Here is a 26321-nt window from a genome sequence, read left to right on the forward strand (position 1 = left end):
GAGTTTCAATGGGGGGGTTGTGCTGGTGCTTGAATGCATTTGTACACACTGATATGTGTGTAGATGCTCTCTATTGTTATTTGAAAGGTTTCCATTGCTATCTCTGTCCTGAATTTCCTGCCTCTTTTACGTGGGTGACAGTTTGTGATGCTGCCTTTGAACCATTAAAGTGTCTCAACTACTGATAGCACTATGCTGGATTCACCACTGGTCTAATTTCCACTGTGCTATCATGATTGTTTAGTGTGCTCCAGAGTCTGAGGAGAGACTTGTCAAAAATGATCAAGAAGTTAAACAAAACCAGGTACCATGAGCAAGTGTGTTTGTGAGATCCCATTTAGCTGGGGCAGGAGAAGGAGACTCAAGGTTTGTTTGACTTTTGTGAAGCCTGTCCTTAGCACAGGGCCAGTAGCTCTGAGTCTCATAAGTAGTTCTGAATCTCATAAGTAGTTCTGAATCTCATAAGTAGTTCTGTATCTCATAAGTAGTTCTGTATCCCATAAGTAGTTCTATATCTCATAAGTAGTTCTGCATCTCATAAGTAGTTTGGCCATTCACAGTGTGGCAGTTTTTACAGTCCTCCATGCAAATGTTTGTATGGTCTGACATTAAATTCAGTCATTGGTCTGCAAATGGTCTGGTTCAGAACTTTGTCCCTGGGCCCACTCTCCACTGCCAGGCATTTCCCTCCACATTTCCCTCTGCTCCTCTCTCCTTCTCTGTAGCTCCAAACTCTGTTTTTGGGACAGAGGCTGACTGGTTCTTGCTATGCCTATGTCATGGAGCAGGACATAACTCAGTGGGTTTTTCAACAGGGTTTTGCAGCTGTACATTAAAAAAGGCACAGTCCCTTTCAGTGTCTTTGTTCTGGTTTCACCACTGGGCTTCCTCTCTCACAAGAGGGCCTCCTCAGAAAAGGATATTTTGTGAGTTTTTCTCTGTGCCAGGTTGCCCTGTTGCAATCAGCAGCAGTGCACTGGAGCTGAGGGTGCCCAGAAGCCATTTGGTAAATGGGATCCTGGATTTGCTGCCCAAACCTGCCCTTTCAGGAGGCTGCTGACTGCACTGCTCAGTAGTCAAATAGCCCCACACCCTCCCTCCCCTCCAGAAAGAAAAAAATATGAGGATGGAGAGCTCTTCTGGGGGCAGAGAAGCACCTTGAGCAGGAGGCAAATTTTCATTTCATATCTGAGAAATGCTGAAGGTGCTTTTTTTGTTGAGAATGAGTCTTGATCTCAAGGGGAACAACCTTCCTAATGCCAAATTTCATTCTAGCACATTGCAAGAGTCAGGTTAGTTCAACTCTCTTCCTTGATCTCTGTCCATCTCACCTCTCAGGTGGTACAAGGTGATCCCATTGGTACAGACAACCTTTGGTTACAGCTTCCATAAAGCTCAGCAGGCAGATAAATTACACTGCAGCTCTGATGAAGTTTTGTGAACTGTGGTGGGAAGTATAAAACCTGACAGCTTGGGAAAGAAATGGACTAAATTAGGGACAGCAAAAAGCACCAAGTCCTTGGTTCAGGTTGCATAGCATGCATTTTCTTGTGTTCATGTTTAACAGTGGGCTGAGATATTGCAAAAATGAGCAAATAAAGCCAGATTTGAAATCTAGTACACCAAGAAACATACTACAGCAGCTGCTCTGAGAGATGTCTGCGTGAATCCAGCTTTCTGAGGTGCTCTACCCCAGTTCAAAGCAGTCAAAAACCTCATGATGATGATCTCAAAGTGTGAAATATATGTGCAATTAATTAATGACTGGATGTGATACCCAGTGTTCTGCTGTAGTTGAGACAGTGGTTTTTCGTCAAAGGTTGGACTTAATGGTCTTGAAAATCTTTTCCTGTCTTAATAATTCTGTGATTCAGGTGCTTCTGCTGGTATATCCAATTTTGTGTGTTGGTAGCAACCATCTTACTCATGGAGCAGCACCTACATACCCCATTAAAAATGGAAAAGGAAGATAAGACCCAAGGTGTATCCTAAATCTTTCTCAGTATGACACGCAGATGCCTGGCTCACTTAAATGCAACCCTACCTAAACTTTTGTTCTTAAAGGGGAAAAATGTGAAGTGAGCCCTTATTTTAGCCTTTGAGAACTGGTCAGAAATTGACACATTAAAGTTCAGGAAGCCTCCTTGTCAGAATTCTGCAAGCAGGAAAAGCAGAGCTGTTGCCTCAAGGTGATGACTGAGCACTCCATAGGGGCTTCTGTGTCACAGCCTCAGGATAAAGTTCTTTTTCTTCCATGGTAAATCAAACCACAGAGCCACATCATGCTGTGTGCCATAACTGTGGCTTTTTGCCAAAAAATGTTTTTATCACAAGGGTTGCAGTAATTAATTGCCCAAGTCGACCCAAGTGTGGCTGAATTGGAATAATGTGATTGTGAGACAGGCAGGGTAAACATAGCCACTCTCACATGAAATAAGATATTGGGAATAAAGTAGCAAGAGGCTACTTAAAATATGTGATTTTTGCACATTTTGGACATTCATCACTTAAGTTTTTCCACCTGTTTTAGTAAATGTGTAAGGCTCTTCTAAATACATAGAGCATCTCACATTCCTAAAGGTGGAAGAGGAAAGATTAAAAATATATGATGGAAACTATTTCATAATGAGGCTACTTCAAGTACAGCTATTGCATTTTAGGCATGAGTGATTTCACAGCATTGTCAACAATGAAACCCATTGCCAGGTTTGGCTGGAAGGCAAACCAGACATCTAAAAGCACTTCAAGTTTGCCAAACCAAGATAAGAGCACATCTCTCTGAAGTTATTTAGTGTCCTTAATAAAGATCACAGTATTTGTAAACTAGCCAAACCTCAGTAAAATCAAAGATTTTTTAAAAAAATTCTTTCATTATACCAAGGCTCCATATGATCCAACATGGCAGACAATAGCTTTGAAAATATTCACCATTTGTTTCTGGCCAAAAATGTGTTAATGTGACGACACCTCTTTATGGCCTCTTTCTTTGATGCATTTCAGCAATCAAAGATTTCTAGAGAAGCCCAAGTGTTCATGAAATTAACCTTGATGGAGTTGTTGAATTCATAACAAACCGAATCCTAAATTTTTGATCTGTTGAATAATGCAGAAATCACTGCTGCCCTTCTATTCCCAGCAGGAGAATGTTGCGCTCAGTGTTGGGGAGCTCTGTGGGTGCTCCAGAGGGAAATCCCCTTCTCCTGCCCGCCCCTGAGCCCACACTCCACCCTGTGGTCAGAGAGTGCTTGTGTGCCAGCCTGTGGTTTTGCTTCTTCCAGGTGTTCATCCAAGGAAAGGGGTGGAGGATATTACAGGACCACTATTTTTGAGCAGCTTAAACCAACAGTGAAATTACCCTGTCATATAGCTCATAAAAGTGAATTTTATGTGGCCAAACTGGCTTCTGAAGTGTTTTATAAGCACTTGGTTGCTCAACAGTTGAAAAACAGGCTTTTTCCTAAATAAAGATCTGGGATGTTCATGTCTGAGAAGTATGTTTTTAAAATCTTGTCCCCAGATAGTTCAGCAAAGATTTGTACAGCCAGCCACATTCCTGTGAAACAGTTCTCCATCAGCATGGAAACCTTGTTAACATCCAGCTCTGACTTGATTCTCCAAAACTTTTATTTTGTGAAGTGTTCACCATCAAACTTGAATGAAGTTCAGTTCAATTCACAATGTTATGAGGGCAATATACTTCAAAGCATGAGAAAATCTATTTTGGTACTTGTATTTTGATTAATGAGTTTTCTGAATCCTTTCACTGTAGTTATGTTTGTCAGGTGTGGCATCTTAAGGATTAATGATATCTTCAGAGCTATTTTTCTGAATAAGATTTGATGCCTGAAGTGATGATTAGCAAGAAATATTTCATTTTACAAAGAGCAGCCACTTATTAATAAAACACATTATATCAGAAACTATAGAGCATAGCAGGAGCCACATTGTTATTGTGACAAATAATGGAGAGAAATATAAAAAGCTTTCACATACATAGAAAACAAAAAGACAAAAAAAAAAGAAAAAAAGAAAAAAAAGAAAAAATCTATTTGGCTTTTGAGAAATGAAGGAATCTCAAGTATAAATTAACTTTCTGAAGTCAGCAGACAGATATCTGGTGGTCTGGGAAATGCCTGCAGTTTGACAGCTAGATTGTTCTTTTAGGCACTGTCATGAACTGGAGAGGAGTGGAGGAAAATAATGCCTGTGAGGCTGCCTATGGTGGCAGGAATAGAGCTGGAGAACTGGTGACAAAAACATGGAGAAAGCTGAATTGTTCAATGCCTTCTTTGCCTCATTCTTTACTGGTGAGACTGGCCTTCAGAAATCCTGGGGCTCTCAGAGTAAGAGGAAGATATGGAACAGGAAATCCTCACCCACAGTGGAGGAGGTTCAGGTTTGGGAACATTTGAATCGGGAATAACCAAGTCCATGGGTGCTGAGGGAAATGGCCAATGTCATTGTAAGGCACTCTTGAGTATCTTTAAAAGACTGTGGTGATCAAAAGTTCCCACAGAAAAAGGCAAATGTCACTGCAATCTCCAGGAAGGCCAGAAAGGATCCAGGGAAGTGCATGGACCAGGCCTAGACCTCAAGATTTTTATTTTTTGGTCTTTTTGTTTGAGCCCAAGGCACTGCAGGCCTTGTTTGGGCCTGGCAGAGCTATGCCTCCCTTGTAGGAGATGTGAAATGTTTGAGACAGGAGAGAACCAGACACAGAAAGCATCTTGCATGGTTCCCCCCTGCATTTGTCCTTGAGTTTGGTGAAGAAAAACACTCAGGTTTTCCATTTTAGCACTTGTCACAAAACAAAAATACAAAGCTCTCAAGGAGTGAATCTGCCAAGAGCAGCAAACCTCTCATATGGTTTTGTCCCGAAGAATATTTCAAGAGCTTCTCCTCTTTTGTTTTTTTTTTTCATTCTACTTATTCAGAATAAATGCATCCTTACACATCCACTGTATCATCCTGTATCATCCTCATTCATTTAATGGGAGAGAAGGGAAATAGTTCTTGCAGTGGTGATGATTTCAAGACCATCTAGAACACTGGCACAACAAACTGTAGAAATAACTATGGTCAGAGTATTGTTTCTTTCTACATTCCCTCCATTTCTTTCTTCAGTATAGCTGTCAGCATGTGTGGCATTCGCTTCTCAAGCCATTTTATCTGCTGGATTTTAAAACTGCAGCAAGAGAGCTGTGTGAAAAGGCACTGCCACATGGCCTGCAGTGTTTGCTCATTGCACCCTTTTCCCTGCCTGTTAACAGGGTGCACATCCCAACATGAATGACATTATTACTAATGCTTTGAATGCTGCACCAGTGATGTTTTTAGTAATGTTTGCCATGCTGTGGCACAGCACAGCAGAGAAAATTTGCAATCCCACCTCCAGAGCAGAGTAAACCAGTGGAGTGGGGCAGAAAGTGTAGAATGCTATAATAGGATTGCTAAACCAAAACTAAAGCAGCCTTTGCTCTCTAGGGCTTGGTGGTCACTGCAGGAGCTGCTCATGGGGTTGGTTAAAGATTGCCAGCACTGAGTGATTTCAGTGCTGTGCATTTCCGTGGTTCTCATTTAGAGCAGTGCCTGCAATAATGTGATGTGCTGTTAGTAAAATGCTTTAAATGCTACCCTAAAGGGAGAGCAATTTCAGCAAGGTTTTTCTGTTTCAATACATCATCTGCCAAGCCCAGGCATTTTTATAAGGTATAGGAGAGCAGCCAAGAAAGCTAAAGAAATTAAAAAATAAAATATAAGTGTATATATATGCATATAGATTGTAGGGGGCAGGATGCTTAAGAAGGTATTCATCAAATATGGCAGGCAGAGTGACTGTGGTGAGAAGTTTGCAGTTTCACTGCATGCTGAAGGTATTAGTTAGTGTTTGAACAGGACAGAACTGTAATGCCATCACTGCCCCAGGAAAAGGTGCTGACAGGCTGCATAAGCAAACGTTTATGTCTCCCATCAGATCTCAGGCCAGAGGGTGGGTAGGGAACAGCTGCAGGAGCTCAGCTGGGACTCCATCATAATCCCCAGCACGCAGGAGGAGTAGATCTCAAACCATCCTTCCTTAAACTGTGCATTTCCTTCTGAATCAAACTGCCTATGTATTATATATTATTTAGTGATGTGTTGTTAGTAAAATGCTTTAAATGCTACCCTAAAGGGAAGACTGACCTTGGCTTCATGTGATTTTGACATCTGGGGACTTCCTTTTCAGCTGAGAGCAGTTTGGTAGCTGCCTACTGTGTTAACACCAGGCCTAGAAAATAAACAAGAAGTGAGAATTTGCTTAGAACCTGATCTGAAGCCTTTGGAATCAATGTCAAGGCTTGTGTTGACTTTGCTTTGTAGGTCTGAAGCTGCATCACTGTTCTGTGTAGCCACATTTCATCAGGGCACAGACCCAGATGTGCCTCCCCAGGGTCCTCTCCTGTCACATGAAATAAAATTACACACAGCTCTCTAAGGCAAAAAAGAGGGTGTTTAATTTCTGATTCCAACAGTTATAGATTTCCAAAAGTGACAATGGATTGGAGGGTGACAGTGCCGCCTCTCCAATGACACTGGACAGACCAATAGTCTATCAAATTTCTATTCCTCCATAAAAGAATGCAAAACAGTAATTTATTTACATAAAGTGCACAAGAATGTAAACGTCCTGGGGACCCTTACAAACACCACACTTACTAAACCCCAATGCTGGCAAAGGAATGGCCAACATTCATTTGAGGATGACATGGGAGCAGATGCAGAAATAGCCCCTTTTCCTCATTAAACTTTATTCCTGTTGTGTCCAATGGGGTTGTCCATCAATGACTCAGCACACTAACGATTTACAGATTGGTGTCATCTGATGTTCACAGGGGAAAGGTTGATTTTACTGATGCAATACAGATAGTTTCTAGTTCCGAATGAAATGGGATACTAGGAATTGCATGGTGTTCCCAGCTGTGCTCATGTACTCCTCTGAGCAATGTGTGTTCTGGGTTAGCCAGGGAAATCTCCTTCTGCACTATGTAAAACCAGTGTCACAGCATGCTTACTGAATTTATGTCTCCAGATCAAAGGTAAAAAAAAAATAAATACTGATTTCAGAATATATAGGAGAGTTTTGCCATTTGCAACACTTGAGTACTCATTATAGATCTTCCAGATATTTGATAAAGGTAAAAAAAAATACTGATTTCAGAATACATAGGAGAGTTTTGCCATTTGCAGCACTTGAGTGCTCATTATAGATCTTCCAGATATTTTTACTCAAAAGCTGTATTTTATCCTTCTTTTGCAAGCCAATTACTGGCGCAATAGGTAAAATACCTTTCTCTGGGCTATACTGAACACCAAGAGTGGTGCAGATCCTCCAGACTTAGCTGGATCTGCTAATCTCAGCCACCCATTCCTGTCCCCACAGGTGTGGTTCGCCAGGTGAGGCCCATCATTGGACCTTTCCACGCCATCCTGAAGCTGGAGATGAACTATGTGATGGGCGGGGTGGTGTCCCACCGCAACATCGTCAACGTGCACATCTTCGTGTCCGAGTACTGGTTCTGAGTACAGGGCTCCAGCCTGAAACATTACCACAAGCTATCATGTCATATTCTTCTTTCTAAAACCCAATAGTGTTCTTTGTTCTGTTCGTTTTTTGTTTTGTTTTTTAAATATTTGGTTTATAGTTTAAGACAAATACCAAGCTATTACGTTGATTTAGACATAGGGCTGAGCAAGTTAAGTGAGCCTGATGTAGTTGTTTGTATAAATATGTAGTGTGTAAAACTGCTCAGCTGCCTGGTGAAGTTTAAAACTTTTCTAAATGTTTGGACAGATCTCCTTGGCCAGATAACCTGGGTGAGAGGCTGTGTAAACAAAACAGATGTCAGAGTTCATTGGGATGAGTATATGGTGTCTTTGGATGGAAGGAGTTGGATAAGGATTAATAATTTCATCTCAAATTAACTACCTTGAAGAGGGATGTCAGAGAGTGATAAATAGGTTTGGGCCCTCTGAATGGGTCCCCAAAACTGCTAATTTTTCCTGAAAAATTCAGCCTGGATATTTAAGAAGTGCCATTCAGCTGCAGCCACCAGAGGAAGTGCAAAATGAATTAGAAATACTTACAGACTAACATGCACATATTAAAAAAATACTCCTATTTTTTTGTACTCATTATTTGATTGTAAGATTGATTCTAATTGAACAAGTACCTCTCATTGAAATTAATCTGTTACAGGAACACAGCATATTGCTTCAATTCCAATCTCACCTGTACTCAGCATACATGGGAAATTCATACTTTATCTCCTATCTGTTTTAAAGCTCCATGCCTTTTTAAAATTGGTAATAAAATCAGCATGTTAAACTGTACATTTCCTATGCACAAAACTAAGGCATATGTAATTATATAATGAAAATCTCACCAATAAATGAATGTTTAATGTATTTTTTAGGCATCAAAATACTGTATCTTTTTTATTACAGAACAGAAAAGAAATAACTCCATGTTTCAGTTTGTTATGTTTGTTAAGATATGAGGAAATAAAGAAGGTCAGATGGGAAACACTCCAAAGTATGCCATGGTTTCTGATTCCCAGGAAAATGATATGATACAGCTTTTGTAAGCAAATTCATCATATACATATTCTCACTCAAACCAGACCCCCTTGGTCGTTTTTGGCACTAAGAATGGAACAGGCTGCTGGGAGAAGCTCTGGCTGCCCCATCCCTGGATGGGCCCAAGTTCAGGCTGGATGGGGTTTGGAGCAACCTGGGACAGTGGAAGATGTTCCTGCCCATGGCAGGGGTTGGCACTGGATGAACTTTAAGGTCAGTGTGATCCTGCTACCTTTACTTTTTAAATGTGTGTTTGTGGTCTGGGTGTATTTGGGAGGATGTTATTGATGCAGAAAATAGCAGGTGCCAGCTGTGGCAGAAAACAAGAGTGTGGGCTCTGAGGGATGTTTCTGTGAGCACCAGCCCCTGGCAGCCCTCTTTGCATTTAGTGTTACAGAAATGGCTTTTACAGGGATGCTGACACATGACTTTTCAATATTCTGTGTTGGTGTTAAGCCACATTGTGGAGGAAAATTGTATTTATGTTTGTATTCACGTGCTGGGCGGGGATGGAGACGTTCATGCCATGCCCACATTGCCTTTTTCTTACCCATCTCAGCTTGAGAACTCATCTCCCAAGTGTCACTCTTGACACCAGAGATCAGTAATGCAGCTGGACAAGGAACCTAGCACTGGGGTGCTCTCATCACCTTGGACAGCTTTTCCCAGCTAGGTGGGCTTTAACAGAGCTTAAGCCAAGCATCAGTTCCCTTTGCCATTGTCTGTGTGATCTGTAAGTCTGGCTTTGGTACTGCTGTGATGGAAAGTGAGTCACTCAATTTAAATTAAAAGCCAATAAATCAAATGGAATGTGATGCCTTTTTCAACCTCAAAATGAAACTCAAGATAGTTTTAGTATAGGAGGCAACATAAGAGTGGATGTTTATTGGAGATCCAGGAGCAGTTATGGAAGAATGCCCACCAAAGTCCACTCCCACAGGGGTGCATACATTTTTATAGGTTTCAGGAAATTAGCATAATTGATAAAAAGCACAAATTAGGAGGAAAAGTGGTGATGCAATTCCTCCCAAGTCAAGCCCCTTCTCTGGAGCTCCACCCCTCCATTTGATTCTAGCTGTATTTTGTTTATGAAAATGTGTCTCAAAGAGCTGTTTTCAGCCTTGGTTCCTAGGAAAAACCAAGACAGGATAGAGGCCTTGTACCCCCAGGGCTTGGAGCTCTGGAATTGTTTTGTGTTCCTGCCTAGGGAAAGGGCAGGGAAAACTACTGGGAAAACTAGCTAAGAATGCAATAATAACCTACAGAGCTCCAAATGTATGTGTAAAGAATATATAAAAGAAAAAACAGGTAAAAACCAATAGACATCAAAGGAAAGTAGCTGTGGTGTATCACATCTTGGATGATGGGTATCTTGGCCTGGCTATGCTCACAGAACGACATTTGCAGGTTGATCCCCAAGATGGTGGTTAACAAAAACCCCAAAGTTTTCTGTTTGGTCATTAGCTGATGGTTCTCACATGAGTGAGATCCTTAAGATGGTGTTAAAGTTTTCTGTTTTGTCATTAGCTGATGGTTCTCACATGAGTGAGATCCTTAAGATGGTGTTAAAGTTTTCTGTTTTGTCATTAGCTGATGGTTCTCACATGAGTGAGATCTGATGCAGGTCATACCATGATTGGGGGGAGAGCTGATAAAAGATTTTGGGTTCCTCCACTCAGGCAAAGCCAAAACCAAATTTATCTGAGCCCAGCCTACGAGTGACCTTGGACCTGATGAGAACAACCACCCCTGACTCTGGATGTGAGGTAAGTTAAATTATACATTGCCAAATTGTCCTAATACTGCCAACATTTTGAGAAGAAATTGTAATAACAATAAAAAAGCACTACTGTAATGGATACCATCATAACTCTGTAACTGCAGTTTAGGTTTTGAAAATTACAAATATGCGTTTAACTAAGGCTAGCCAGAAAGTACTAAATGGTGCTTGAACTGTGGCCAGCTGTCTAGAAGCTAGAAATTAGAAAAAAAATGGGGTTTTTCTCTTCCAAAGTGGAAAAATTGTATACATTTGTGCCTATTGAGCTGGTGACCAATTGTCCAGCTCTACCAGGAAGCACCAGATTTTCTGTGGTATTGAGAGGATGAAGTAGTTTGTAAAACAGCTGCCAAAAACTTGAAGAAAAATGAACTGTCAAGCCTTCAACCTATGATGCACTTTACATCTTACAGATCAGGGATCTCATTTGCAGCCACTAAATCTCCTACTCTTTTTTTATATCAGACCCCATCAGTTAACAAGTCATGGTAAACTTTGCTTTCTTTAGCAACAGTGAGTGAGTTTCATTTTGTCTTGAATTACATGCATTGATCGATTTTAGTGCTGTTTCTTCAACTCGTATAAGCAGCTTGATTTTTTTCAAATCACCGTAGAAGAATCCACAATGTGGAAGAATATCTGGCTACTGAGCTCTCTGAATGTTTATGATTACAATTCTTTTTTACCTCTCCACTGAGTAAGATTTACACCTGATCCCTTATTCTTCTTCTCTAAGTTTCTCAAATGGGGAACACCTGGGAACATGGAAAGAGTATTTCAGATGCAGATCATTGTGTCAATAAAGGAGAAATGAGATGTTCTGCTCTAATTACTGTGCTGTGGAGCTGCTGCTTCTGTGTCAGAGCCCAGAGAAAGGTGGTCATGGGGGAGGGAAGGGCAGGAAAGTGTGTTAGCAAGCAGGAAAGGAGTATTACTGCATTCTGAGAACTTGTGGGCTTCCCTGAGTTCCTCCCAGGCAGAGGTTACACTGAAATCACTGGTGGCTGAGGCTTTGGTTTTGATGCCTGGCCAAGTGCAGTTATCTGATAGGTGTGGGTGGCTACAAGATTGCTCCCATTGAAGGGCACTGAGAAAATGAGCTGCTGGGCTGTTTTTTTTCCCCTAAACCCACAAGATTTCCCAGATCTGCAGATGCGCTGCTCACTGGGATGGGGTCAGAAAGCCACTAAGGCAGAGTTCCATGGACATGGGCTTACCTGGGCAGGAGCACAAGGGCTCTGACCAGGCACACCCAGTCAGTGAGGCAGGATTTGGAAACCCTCTCTTCAGCAGTGGTGCTGGAATATCATGTAAGCCACTGGGTTGATGTAAACTGCTCTGTTTGTAGCTGGTAATTGTTCATGAAACTGAACTCGTGATCAAATAAGGAGCCTTTGGGTGAGTGCAGCCTTGGGTCTGCCTCAGAAATGCATCACACTAAAATAACCGAGTACCATCTGTATTTGAAGTTACCCTGCATGTGTATCTTGTCCACACAAGTTTCTTTTATTCTCTGTGAGTTGCAGTTCATGGCCTGAATTTGCTTCTTTGAAGTCCAAGGAGCATTGCCATTAGTTTTGACCAGTGAATTTCATTAGTGGCTGAACATCTTTTGCTAGCTCTCTCCCTAACCTCTGTTTTCTTTTTGATTCTTCTACAATGCTTAATAGATTAGATCTTCTATAACATATCAACCATATTTTTTTATTTACCAAAAATGAAACTCTTGAGAGGGAGGAACCCAAGAAATATTTGACAGGCTCTATGGATCCAAAGCTGTTTTCCACATGGCTAGATTTCTGAAGATCTGCAGATGCCTAGTTACATTGTCATAAGAGTCAAGGCAGATTAGCTATCTGTGGTATTTTGGTATGTCAGTGCTTTTTATTATCTACCTCTTAATCTCAAAATTTGGCTGTATAACAAATAAGAAAGTATGTGCTAAGGTATTTACAGAAAGGCATTTTTAATGCCATCTTTCTGTGACTAGAACATGAAAATAAAATATATTAACTTGTTAGAAAGTAACATTGTGTTTTCCCACTGCCCATCCTTAAATTTAAACCAGAGATTATGAATGTAAAACTTGCAGCAAATTGAGCATGGTATTGACCCTTCAGCTGGGACTGAGGAATAGAAATGCCAGTATTTTATAAGAGTCCAAGGCAATATGAATCAAACAAACACAACCAACCTAGACAGCAAAGAGTCACTCATTAAACAGTGGAAGAAAGTCACCGACGAATGAGCTGCATCCTCTCCACCCTGAGCTTGCAGTCAATAAATCTCACTTGAAAAGTGATACTGCCACTCACCCTGTCAGCACCAAGCTGCATTATTCCTAGCCTCACAGGATTTGTCCTGCTGAATTATTATTAGCCATGTGTTATCAGCATCCATGGCTGGGCTTTATCAGAAGCTAGTGGGCAGAATTGTCCCAGGCCACTGTGGAGCTCACTGATGGAAAGAGAATCACTTTTCTGTGGGAAAAATAAGAGGGAAAAGGCTTGGACAACAGGGATACCTTCAGGCTTCAGCAGCTTCTTTTTAAGCAGGTAGACTTTAGGTGCACATGTTTTAGGTGAAAGCGTCAGATCTCACCAAGGCTCTTTGATATTGAACAATTTCAAGTTTTCATTATCAGGTGCTTAATTCTCTGCCAAACAGCATGCCCTGAAGTGTCAGCCTGCCCTTCAAAATCTCCTCCTCCTGCCCTGGATCATGAGGGATTTGTGGGTCAGGCACATTTGCAGCCTCTCAGTTCCCTGGAGGCCCAGTTTGTCAGGTGGGCCAGGCCCTTTGCTGCTCAGGCACTGAACTGGACCAATTATGTCATCTCTAGAATAAACCAAATATTCTGAAGGGGGCCTGGTCCTAGTTGTCTGTCACAGACATCTTTTATGAAAAATCCTTTCCTTGGGATTTTTCCTCCTGAGAAGCTGAGAGGCCTCAGGGACAAAATGTAAACAATGGTTATCTGCTGCTGTGGAATGCAACAGGTGCATCTGTGATTGGCTCATGTGGTTGTTTCTAATTAATGGCAAATCAGACAGAGAGTCTGAGCCACAAACCTTTGTAATTATTCTTTCTTTTTCTATTCTTAGCTTGCCTTCTGATGAAATCCTTTCTTCTATTCTTCTAGTATAGTTTTAATGTAATATATATCATAAAATAATAAATCAAGCCTTCTGAAACATGGAGTCAAATCCTCATCTCTTCCCTCATCCTGGGACCCCTGTGAACACTGTCACAGTTGTCATAAAACTTTGAGCAAAAAGCTGATAAAAAGATAAGAAATCTTAGAATGGAAAATGGAGTTTGAAGGAAAAGTGTCTGCAGTCAATGGTATTATAATGCTGCTGAAATTAACTGTTTGTGTTCCAAGAAAGGGAATTTATTTATACAAAATCTCCCAAATCCAAGGCAATTCTGTTCCACAGGTGGCCATGTAAATGTGGCACTCAGGCTGTTCTGCTGCAAGAGTCTGCCTTCAGCTATATTGCTTGAGAGATCGCAGGTGTCCTACAGCAGAATACAGCTGTGACTGTGCTTACTTTGAGATTATATTTTAAAATGGGAATAATGAATTCAGAGTAGAGCCGGAGAAGCTGCGTGACTTTACTTGGTTCTAGTTGTGTTACTGGATTAAAATGGCATTGCACAATAGCAGACCTGTACTTGACATCCCAAGTTTTCTTCCTTAAAGGTTTTTCCATGCCTTCAGCTGCCTTTTTTTTTTTTTAACTTGTGGTAAGATTTAGGATGCCAATTTGGATGGGTTAGATATGTGTTTCAGCAATATTATGATTACTTGTTCTTTAGCTTTTTTAAACGTTGATATATGAAATATAAATTTTTACACATTCAACCAAATGAACTGGCTTTAAAACCATAATACATGTTCATTTTAGCAGTAGATCTGTAAGGAAAGCAAAATAAGGTGTTTGTTGTTAAAAGCTGCACACAAAAAGCTGTTTGCAATGCATGGAAGGAAGCTTGATCTGGTCGGGGAGAAATCAGTGCCATCCACTTGGAATTCATCCATCAGCAATTAGCATACCTCCACACACATCTCCTTGCAGGATGTGCCCATTTTTCTGCCCCAGTGAAATGGAGCTGTGCAGTATGGCAGAGCATGGCCAGATGCTCAAAGGAGCCAGCACAAACCAGAGGAATCAGCCTAGAGCAGAGCCCTGGGGCTGTGGGAGGAACGATGCTGTGCTCCCACTGAGTCTCATTTTTACACTGCAGTGTATTTCCCCATGCATTTATGTAGTATTTTGTCTTGCCAGCATCTCAGGGCTGACAGAAGCAAGAGCCAGACAGTCCACCCCAATCCTTTGCAGAGATAATGTTCTTGCATTTAAGGAATTTCACCTCATCCCAGGCAGGTAATGGAAAGCAGGTCCAGCAGCTCTGCTCTCTTCACTTCAGCATTTTCCAGGTATCTGCTCACTCTCCATGCACTGAGAGCACTGCTCTGCCCCACAGGTGTTTCTGGCTGTCCTTGGGCTCCTGAGCTGCCCCTGGTAGTGGGATGCGAATTTGGGAAAGTGGGGTTTGACTGCAGATGTGAGGCAGCTTTAGGAATCTTAGTCCAGTTAAACTCCTCTAATGAAAAATTTGTTTTGTACACAAAGTCTAGCTAATGCTGGAGTTTTTTGCTAAACCAAGATAGGAGAGAATCTTGAAGTCAAAACAATTAAAGGAACAAAGTTTCCCTCTCTCCTCTGAAGAGTTTAACCCACAGGCCAGTAGATTTAGTTGACAGAGGGATTGGAAAATCTGATACATGCAGACAGATGCAGACATGTACAAGATACATAAAGTAGTTACCTGTAGGCATAAGGATTAGCATACAAACATTCTGTGATTTGTCCTTGCAAAGATGGGAATACCAGCACAAATACTCAAGTGGTGGTTTCTATACATCACGTACTGATTAATTTTTGAACCTTGGTGATGTGTTATCTGTTCTGTGGATGAGCACAGAAGCAATCTGTCCCTCTGATGGCACAGGGCTGCCTGCACAGGCTCTGCTGTCTGAAACTGGCTGGGATCTTGTCAAGGCTCTTTCACAGCCTGCCTGGGCTCCGAGTGCCCCTCTGGAGAGGTTTGTTTGTCCACAGCTCCTGCATCACCCCTGCCAGGCTGCTGTGGGCATCACAGCTAGCCCAAATCACTACTGCCCATCTCTGTTCAGGTGCCTGAACTGGTCCCTGCAGGAACCTTGCTGGAGCCTGTATTCAGAATTTTGACCATAGTGGATTTTTGCCATTGGGAAGACCAACACACTGTGGAAGGAAGAAAAAAATTAGGATGGATTACATAGGGATTGTCTGACTAAAATGCTACCAGCTGTGTGTTGGAGCAGGGAGTTCTGTTACTGCAGGGAGGAAAGGAAGAAAAATGCCCACTTTGTAGCTGAGAAAACCCAATTTGTAAAGTTCAAATCTGCATTCAGACCAGAGTCCAGGGTTATTTTGATCAAAGTACAGCTTGCTGAGAGACAAAAACAGGCAGGGAGGGAGCCAAGGCTTTCAACCACCAGCTTTTCATATCTAGGGAGCATTGGGCCTGAATATGGCAGTCTGGGAGTGAATAAGTGCACAAAGCAGCCACATTTGGGGGCACTGAGGCTCTTCTAGGTGGATAAGGAACTAGGAGGAGATTAGATTGCAGTGTGTTGATGGGACATGGGTTTTGGAGAACAGCAGGAGGAACAGAAAGAAAAACACAATATCATGTGCAGAAGATAAGGTTTTGACAGTATTGTCAATTATTAGAATTTCTGGATTTCCAGGAGAGCTCTCCTTGTCCAACTGTTGGTGAAATTCCCTGCTGCTTCCGAGGAGCTGTGTCCTTGCAGGAAGTGCAAGGAATTTGAGGTGATGGTTACTGCAGCAGAGAAGGGCCAGTTCAAAATCCCACTTGATTTAAGGCAGTGAACCATACCAATGGAAGTGTTTATGATGTTGTAAAAGAAGCATCTGCATTGCTCAGGGTTATTTAAAAACTGTCTTTACTGAATCACTGTTTGAGGCAACAATATTAATTTAACAGCCCAAACCACTCCTGCTCGCCCCTTTTTCATTTTTTAATCTCTCTGCATGTTGTGCTTTTGTCCTGAAAACATAAAAATAAGTGGTCCTAACAACACCAGCCATTTGAAGAAATGAAAATGCTGATAGAAGGGAATGGCTCAGCAGCAGAGAGCAATTTGGCGCTTAGGGCTGCAGAGGCTACAGAGAGCTTCAAGTGCTGCATTCCCAATGAGAATACCACTATTGATTTATTTCATAACTTCACCTGCCTCTCACTGATAGATGGCTGCTTGTTTTGATCCCTGGAAAACAGTTCTGCACAATAACATAGGTGCATTGAATGCTCCAAAGGTCAGGCAGCTTGAGCATGGGAAAATATTTGTGAATGAGGCCCAAAAAAAACTACTGAAAGAGGCGATTTCTGGCTCAAAGATTAGTCTTCATTTAGAGACTGAGAATTTATTGCTGCCCAAACCAGCATTATCAGCTTTCTGTCAGCAACAATCATCAGGATTTCCTTTCCCAATCAACATGAGCTGTGACCTCATTGCTGCAAAGGTGAAACCCTGACAGGGATTAAAGGCTAATAGAAAGAAATGAGGTAGCAGGGCTGAACAAAGAGGAGCTTGTTACACAGCAATGGCCAGCTCAGGCAGAATGTTGCAGCTGAAACACGAGCCACTGAACTGAAGGCAGAAAGGAGTATTTTTGAGAGCCTGAGCAATGCTAGGTCTCCCCATCTTTCAGTGGAGAAGGAAGGCAGACTGCTGTCCTTGCCATCAGAAATTTTTGAAGTGGGATTAGCATAGCCTTGTGGTTTGTCAAGTGTTTAATTGCAGTTCTGCAGGGATGCAGGCTCGAAGACACTGGAAGCCAGTTTAACAATCATGCCTATCATTACAGACACCAAATTGCTCCTGTGCACAAATAATATTCAGTAGTCTCAAACAGAGAGGCTGAGTCTAGGGCAAGGTTTAGAACGTGAAAAGTGATGAAAGGCAAATACATGTCTGATATTCATCAAAGCAACTTCATCCATGGTGGAAGAGTGAAAAGAGGTAAAAATGGGTTTATGTTGTTGATCTGTGAGTTGCTGTTTTTCCACTCATCCCCCAAGTGCCTGGAACCAAGTGAGACCATTTTTTGGGGGGGGATTCCTTTCTCTTAAAGGTCACTCCTGACTGCCACAATATCTTTTTATCTTTTGGTTCAAGTCCCAGTGCAAGCCATATATCTCATAACTTTCAGTGGACTCTGGATAAGTCCCTTTGTCAGTCACCAACACACCCCTGCTTTTTCCAGTAGTCTTGTGCTGTATTCCAGATCCAAGTCTTTTAGAGGTTTATGACATTCAGGATGCTTTCTGCACGTTTCAAATATCTTCAGCCCACCAGCACAGGATAGCATCTCCTCGTGCTGTGTGTTGGGCTCTTTCAAAAAGGGACAGGATCATTCAACCTCTCACTGGAGCACAGAAATCCCCTAACAGGGCTGAGGGTATTTGACACCTCATGGCATAAAGGCTCTGGGCTGCAGTCTGTTCTGAGGCTGCAAGCGGAGGATTACAAACCAAATCCATCCCGAACATACAGGAATACTATTGAATTTGATGGGGACCAGATACTGTCATATTCCACATGGTGTGCTTTGAGCACCTCTCAATCCAGCACAGAGAATCCAAGTGATTCTTAAGCAGAAAGGATGAAAGGAACCATTCTTGTTATAAGTAGATGCATAAATCAGGTTCCTTGCTGATACTGAGGAGAAACTACTCAGAATAAAAATATCTCCAGCCTACACATTATAGAGCTTTCTGTGAGGAATCGATGCTAATTTTTGTATTTTGGAGATTAATGTCAGCCCAAATACAACAAGGTGAAGTCATTTTCTTGTAAAGAAATCCCCATCTCAAGCATCTAGATGATCCCCAGCTCCCAAAAGGTGGAGCTGCAGGAACAGCCTTGAGCAGCTTCTGAAATGTTTGTGAGCTTTCTCCAAAGCCTGGGGTCAGGCCATGTGGATAATCCCCAGCCCAGCATTAGGATGCAATGTTCAGAGCTGCAGAGGGTAGCCTGGCTGAAATTCAACTAATGATGAAAACCTCTGCAGCAGCTTTTGAAGGCTGGGCAAAGTGTCCTTTCTGGGCTGATTTGGGTGATTTGACATGGCTAAAACTTTACACTTAATGGCAGCAAGATATTTAATTGTATGAAAACCTTAGAAATTTTAGATTTAGCAATGCTGTGGTTTGAGTTCCTTTCATTTCGTGCTCTCAGCCTAAATAAATATGAAGCTGATTGAGGTAAATGTAGCAAAACCCAAAGCTACCACCCAGCATTGCAAGGCAAGTGACAAGTTTCAGATTTGTCAGACAGTTTTCAGAGAGAAAGACATGTACATAATGCTGAACTAAAGGGGAAATTTAAGTAGGTACAATGTAATTACCAGGCCAGGAAACTGCGCTAGGATCTTTATGAAAATGGCATAGATTGATGTTTGGCAAACTAATTGCCATGAATAATTTATTAATTTATATTATTTCTTTTGTTTTCAGTTTCATTTTCAGTGACTTAATGGAAGGGGAAAAAAAAAGAAAAGTTACCTTTGTTTGTAGGTGACCACCTGAAAACAAAGTTAATTTTTCTCTTTGTTTTCCTTCCATCAAATCTTCAGAGGTGATTAAACAGGATCCATTTCAGCTGCTGCCTTTCTTGCAAAGTTCTTGTTTTGAACAACCTAATTTTGTTCATGCTATTTCTGCTTCACGCAGAAATAACACAGGCTCTCCAGGCACAAGACAACTAAAAAGAACGCAAGGCTTCAGTCTGTTTTAAAGCTGGGTTTGAACATTTTTACTAACATCTGACAATGGAGGAAGTTTTGCAGATTTTTGAAAAATGGGATAATTTTAACAATAAAATCAAAAGTCTCATATCTCTTGTTCCCATGTCTTTGTCAGGAGTAAAACTGGAAATTTTACACTGGCCTAAGGCACCTGTATCTCCCTCAGCTCACAAGGCACACTGGCAGTTCTACCAAACCCCTTATCCTACTGAATTAAGATATGTTCTTTTGAGATTTTTCCTGGTATGTTTGAGTACCTTTTTATTTGTATTATAATCAACTTGAAAGCATGCCAAGGGAAATAGCTGTGCCCTCCACAACAGGGCCTATTAAAGGCAGAGCTCAGCATTACTCAGCTACAACTATCAGAGCCTTCCTCATTTCCTCCCTTTCTCTGCAAACACACTCTAATCTGGAGTGAGCCAGAACTATATTTTTTCCCCCTGCGTATACTGAAGACAGACTTGGTGCTTGTCTTGGCACAGGGCCTGATGTGGCATTTGTGAGGATGAACCACAGGCATGTGTACTCCTGCTAGGCTGAGCTAGGGAAATGTGTGCTTAAATCAGGAAAAACCTTCTTCCCCTCTCCCTCTGCTTCCCAACCAATAACGCAGGGGGGAAAACACCCTTCAGGTTTCTCCTTTGCAGCCCGTGGCCACAAATTCCTCTCACCTCTTTGACATGCACACATGAGGGCCCTTCACAGGGCTGGGGACTGCCATGGCTGCATGAGCAAGTTTTGGGAGGTGGCTTTTCATGGGTGCAAGGGGAGGAAGACAGAAGTGGACAGACATAGATGGCACTTTTGCTTTCTCCTCCAGTAATTTGTGAGGCAACACAGCTAAACTTGAATGGAAGAGAGGATAACGTGCCCTTTACATGGGCAGTAATTGAGCATATTCCCAACTAGGACACAGTGGAGAGATCCCTCCAAGGAGGCAGTTATAACTCTGTACCTGAATTTTGTTTATGATGTGCTCCTGGAGTAGCCCTGCTCCTAGCTCCAGTAACTTACTGTGATGAGCAAAATTCCATGTCATTTTACAAAGATGTTCTGTAGTAAGGTTAACCTGAAATGCAAAAAAGAGTGGTTTGGTGTGTGGAGCAGGGAATGAATTGTGGGACCTTTTCACTTGATGGTCATCAGTTCAGGTCTCACCCAAGCTGATTCCAGTCAAACTCCCCTAAACAGACTCTCCTTTTCTTGGATGCCTTTCACAGGGAATTGTGGCTTTTCCACTGCTATTCCAACATCCAGTACAAACAGCTCCCTGCTTGGTAACTCTCCAGAGACAGACTGTCCTGTTCCCACAGAGCTATCCCTTTGCAACAGGGACTATCTTTGCTGAGGGACATCAGTGCTGGAAACTGAGTGCCCATTGAGCAGGATATTTCCTGAAATTAGAGTGGGTACATGTGAATCATGTCTGTAGAGTGTAAGGGCTTGTCAAAAACCACCATAGAACAAACTGTGCTGGGCTCAGCCCCTCTGCACTGGCAGAGATGCTCAAAACTGCAGCAACTGGACTGAGAGGTGGGAATGGCTACTGTGCATGAAGATGCTTGTCCTTTTTTGAGGCCAGTGGCAGCTTCTTGATGCCCTAATAACTTTGGTTTTCAAAAAAACATCTACTTTCCACCTGTGCTCAGCAGTGTGTTGCTCATTTCCTGGAGGTAACTCCTGTAATGTATCTTGATTTGCAGTATGACAGGAAAAAATACTGTTACATAAGCTCACTAGATCCTTTGAGTAATTAAGAGTATTATTTCTGCTGCTAAATCAGCAAATTTGGTCTGTTTTTTTATAATAACTATTTTTATTTTATAATATTTATTATATTCCTTGAGATTGTAATATTGGAACTTAGTATTTGCAGTACTCTCTACTTATATTGTAATTATAAAAGTAGGTGTGTGTTGTCATTTCTACTTAGATTAGGATACACTCTATTTACTCCTGTTTTATCCAGATGCTGCAAATCCTTTAATGAACTTTTCTTTCCTCATTCAAATTAAAATTAAAATGCTCACAATCATTTTAATCCTCACTTCACAACTGGGAAAATTTCAGAGAATAATCTACCCAAGAAGGAAAAAAAAAAGGTACTGTTTTTGTAAAAAACATTGAAAATCATTTTATTTGAACTAAATTCAAAAATGTGCAAAGGTGATATCATCCAAAATTTAGAAAGCTTTTCAAAGAACTGAGTCAGTTTTATTGACTCTAACAAACTGGATATATTGCGCTGGGGGGTTTCTGTGATTCTGAGATGGATAAAACCTCTTTACATTTAAGGTTAGGAAGAGCTAACTGAGGTAGTCACCTCAGCATCTCCTCTAAGTAAATTATTAAGAATGCAAAGGTAGAAAAATCAGGAAACTGCAGTTAATATGTTTCCCTGATAGATTCCTCAGTCATTTATACCTCCTCTTTTTGTTTAATCATTAAATCAGTCAATCTTTTCTGCTTCACATGTATGCAACTTCTATCGCTGTGTAGCGATCTCGGACAACTTTTCTCTCAGAAACCCTGCAGGGATGAACAAGATGTTTTTATAAATCAAAGGTTAAGAAATCAAAAAAAGAGAATTTTTTTTTTTCTATAAGCAGTCTGGCTTTACTTTCTTTGGAATTTTTTTCCACTTTACTCTCAATAAGAAAAAATAATCTCCCTACCTGGCTTACTGTGAAGTGCTCTTTGCAAGTTTCTTAAATGAAAAAGACAAGTAGGATGGTGGTTTTTAAGAGATTATTGGACAGAGTGTCTGGAGAGGTTGAAATACAACTTTAAATAGAAGGTATTTTTAAGAATTAGGGCTTGAGGGAAAAAAGTTGCTGTCAGCTCAACTCTCTGTTTGCCAGAGGTCAATGAATGATGAGGAAGAGATTACACAGCAAGCAAATAATGTTGAATAACGAGTTTGAAACTCTTCTGAAACTTTAAGCTTGTGTTTACTCCTTTTGTTTCTTCTGCATTGGTCTGAAAAAATCTTTTTAATCAAAAAAATCAACTTCTGGAACAAATATTGATTTGTCATGTAGAGCACAGGGCTCAACAAATGTTCTTGCGGTTTCTGGCCTTAGCAGACTGAGTATGTGGTTACGGCTGTGCTGTGCTCAGAGGATGTACTCTGTAGAGATTGGTCCATCCACCCCTTCTTGGGAATGTTTTCCCTTGGATGTAATCCTCTAGAGCTATCCATGACTGGCATCTTCCTGCCCTGTGCTCAGGTGGGTCTGGACAGCCCTGTGCTGTCCCAGCATGGGACAGAAACGATGCAGATGTCACTTTGTTCATGAGCTCGCTGTGGTTTCCTTGGGTATGTTCTAGTTCTGAGCTGCCACAGAGCTACAGGTGCTGTGCCATCTGCCCAGCACAAACTGCAAAGTTTATCTTCCTTCCCAGCTCTGACTTGTCTTCCCAAAATTCCCAGTGCTCTGTGGGAAGGTGGCAATGCTGGTTATCACACCCTGCCCTCCCACACTTCCTGTCCCTTGCTCCTGCAGGCCCCATCTCCTGCCTTGTGTCAGGGTATGTGCTGAACCATTCCATGGTGGATCAGCATCAGGAACTAATAAAAATAACAGCAGGAATATGATAATGCAAAATTGGAGCTGTTAAACCCAGCCCACAGGGATGAGGTGTGGGACACCAGCAACCAAGAGCGGCAGGAGAAGGGCAGGGAAGTCCTGAGTCAACTTCCAGCTTTCCTGCTGGATCAGCCCTCTCAATCAGCTTCTCTTCTACTGGGTCACTGACTGATAGACCTCAAACAATGGAGCAAGGATGGGAAGTGGCCCCCAGGGCAAAGCAGGACTTCCCCTTTCTGTCAGCTCCAACATCAATCTGCAGCCATCACGTGCACCTGGCTCAGCTCCCTGAGCCATAGCACCAGCAATCACCACTGCAGGAAGGAGGCCAGGCCACTTCAGACTATTTACATCATCTTTGGCTCCTGAGAGTTCAGTCTCCTGCAGGATATTCACTGCTGCTCCCTCCATCCTTGCCTACCTGCCAGGGAATACCATGGGTAGAAGTAGGGTTGTGAGGTGTGTTGGCAACCTCCTGTTGATGCTTGCCACTGCACCAAGTGCTGGAATACATCCCAGTTAATGACACCCCAGTAAAATGTGCCAGAATAGATCTATATTGCTCATGTTTAAAGGGATATATGAGAGGACAGCCTGTTGAGAATGAAGGTATACTCTGAAATAAGGAACTCCTTAGAAAGGCTCCTTCCAGCATATTAACAAGTATCAATACTGGAGTAAAGCAACCCAGCTTGTTTAAGACTGGGATCTTTGTTAAACAGTGAATGCAAGCTGAATGTACTGTTGTGTTTAAATCTCTGCTGTCATTAATGGGATGGGAGAGGGGAGGAAGAAAAGACAGAAACAACCCATTCATGACAAAACCAGTCACTGTTTCTTCCTTTACAAACAAAGGAGGAGGAAAAAAGGAAAAGAGCTCTCATAAGAACCTGTATGAATTTCCTTGAGAGTGTACTTTAGATGGAGAATAAGTTAAATTCTGTGAGATGTTTGGGTTACCAGGGTAACAATGTTTTGAATACAAAACCAAATAGATGTATGAGCCCAAAGTAAATCATTAATGCGCATCAGTATATTTGAGATGGGTTGGAGTGACTTACATATTGTAGTCCTTCTTTATTCAATATTTCAAAAGTGTTCTTTGATTTAAAAGCAAACACTTAATAGGCCTCTTTTCAGACAATTATGTCCCCTTTTCTACAAAGCACTCTGAAAAGAGACTAGTCATTGATGCCATCTAATAGAACAAACACACAAATTTGATGGAGTCAAACAGAATAAAGGGGCCTTGGAACATCAAGAAACTTAAACATGGGCATTATTTTAAGCTTGGTAATCATCCCAAGACTACTCTATTTCTTGCAAACTTGCATTCAGCACCCTGCTTACATGGTCAATCTGCAATATACTTTTTAACTACAAGGATCATTTCTTGGTAACTAATTTTGAACTAAGTCTTTCTATAATAGATGAAAAGGGTAGTTATAGATAGGTTGGGGCTGGATGCAACTGTTTCCCGAGCAATTCTCTTCTTATTCATGCCTATTTTCCTTGTTTAATACAATTTATTCAGTCCAGGAGGTGTCTTCATAGTAGCATGATAAATAACAGCAAAAGTAAGTTAAATGGTCAATTGAAGAGATCTCTTACAGGATCCTAAATTAGCCCTGGCAAGTACTGAACCTCTGCTGGTTAACAGTTGCTAGTACTGTGAGTGATTGCTTCCTTCCCAACATTTCTTCCCATCCTCATTGCTATTCTAGGGACATACTCAAAGCTTGGGCTTCATAATTAGTAGGAATAAAACACGGTCATTTAACAATGCCACTAAGCTGGAACAAATGGAGTTACTTTGCTTATTGAAGTTTGGGGCAAACACCAGAGAATAATATCCTAGAAGAGAAAAAGCATACTGCATGCCTAAGGTTATGGAAGGGAATTAAACTCTGACTTGCAGTTAGAAAATCGTTGTAACTACTTTGCGTAGTCCAGTAAAAGAAACTCAGTTCTTGCCTGAAATAGGAAATGTTAAATTTGTGGCAATTTATTGAATGCTGGAATTTTTGCAGTTCACAGTGTACTTGAATGATTATAAAAACCAAGTTCTTAACAGTTGAAGTAGTGTTTCTTCCAAGGGTTATTTTTGGAAGCTCCTATTTGCTGGGTGTTATTTGTGTCCCTTTCCAAGTGGATATAAAAAGGAATAAGGAGTTCACCAATGTGAATAAGAACTCCTCTGGCTCCTGCAATCTGTAGTGGTCTGACCAAACACTCCTTTCTGGGGAAGAGCAGCTGCATGGTGAAAGGTCAGCACAAGAGGAAGGGGAGCTCTGCCTCCTTCCCCGGGAAGCTCCAGCCAGATGACAGCACCACACCACATCACTGCTGACAGCTCCCTGAGCAGATTCCTTCCATGGGCAATTAGCCTTCACAAAGCATGAACAGACTAGTTTTCTATGAGGAGACTGAATTTTAGCTGACAAATTAGACAGGTTCCCTGAGGCCAGAGTTATGCGGCTTTGCCAGTCGCACTAAAAATGTGATTTATAACAGATTCCTCAGCAGAGGCACTCCTTGCTTCAGGAATGAAGGTGCACACTCTACTCAAACTCTTCATCTGACATTATGAGCTTAGAAACCTTTGTCTTGTGCAGGAAAAATTGACTGTTACTTGCTTTTGACTTATCAAGTGACTCCTCATCTGTCCATGAATGGATAGTGGGAAACTACAGTGCATATTTAGAAGTCAGGCATGCACTGGTGTAAATAACATTTTAGGAGGTAGGAGTATATTATTTTGGGAAGTTAAGTCACATGTAGGTGGATGGAGTTTCTAGCTGTGAAAACAATGCAACAGATTTTGTTTAAGATGTGTTTCTGGCTTTTGATGACTCTGGCATAAAACAGAGGCAGAGGAGCAGAGGTTGTGGTGCACAGGACTGCACTATTTATATGTGAATATCTCACCCTGTATGTTCCCAGCACTGGGTGCTGGGCAGGTGGCTCCTGATGCCTGGGGGTTGTGATGCACCCTGGGGGCAGGATGAGCCAAGGTGGCTGCTCCATCAGTGCAGGGCAAGCAAGGGTGAGAGGCAAAAATAAAGTCTATCGGACACAAATATCACATTGTGCTTTGTTGCCTTGAGTTCTGCCTTTAAACCAGACCACCCTGAAAGGGAGACCAAAAAAAAAAAGTTTTCCCAAAAAAAAATTTTTCCCAAAGGTAATGGAAGACTCAGAGTTTTTTGCGCAGTTGCAGAGTCACAAAAATGATGGGCAAGGAGGAAAGGGAAGAGAGAAGTCAGGTCCCAGACCCAATTCCTGCCAACTGAGGCTCCACCTCTGCCGCATCCCAAGATTTTCTCCTTGTTTCCCCTTCTGGCGAAACCAGTATTTGTATTCTGTAAATATCAGCACTTGCTCAGATCAAAAAGCAGGCTCACCCATCCCTGACAGGGTCTTGAACATGTCTGTGTTTCCATG

At 41.7% G+C, this 26321-nt stretch overlaps 1 protein-coding gene across 1 annotated transcript in view; it reads left to right on the plus strand.

The window, feature by feature from the left end:
• The window catches only part of FBLN1 (fibulin 1), a 63284-nt gene extending 54749 nt beyond the window's left edge, over positions 1-8535 (plus strand). Inside the window, exon 17 of the mRNA XM_054282012.1 lies at positions 7421-8535. Coding sequence (XP_054137987.1) covers positions 7421-7560 — 140 coding nt within the window. The 3' untranslated portion in view covers positions 7561-8535. The remainder of the gene's footprint in view (positions 1-7420) is intronic.
• The last annotated feature ends 17786 nt before the right edge of the window (positions 8536-26321 follow it).

The sequence above is a fragment of the Melozone crissalis genome, unplaced genomic scaffold, assembly GCF_028551555.1.
Source record: "Melozone crissalis strain CALT ecotype California unplaced genomic scaffold, PUWL_Pcris_2 ptg000033l_1, whole genome shotgun sequence".
NCBI lineage: Eukaryota > Metazoa > Chordata > Aves > Passeriformes > Passerellidae > Melozone > Melozone crissalis.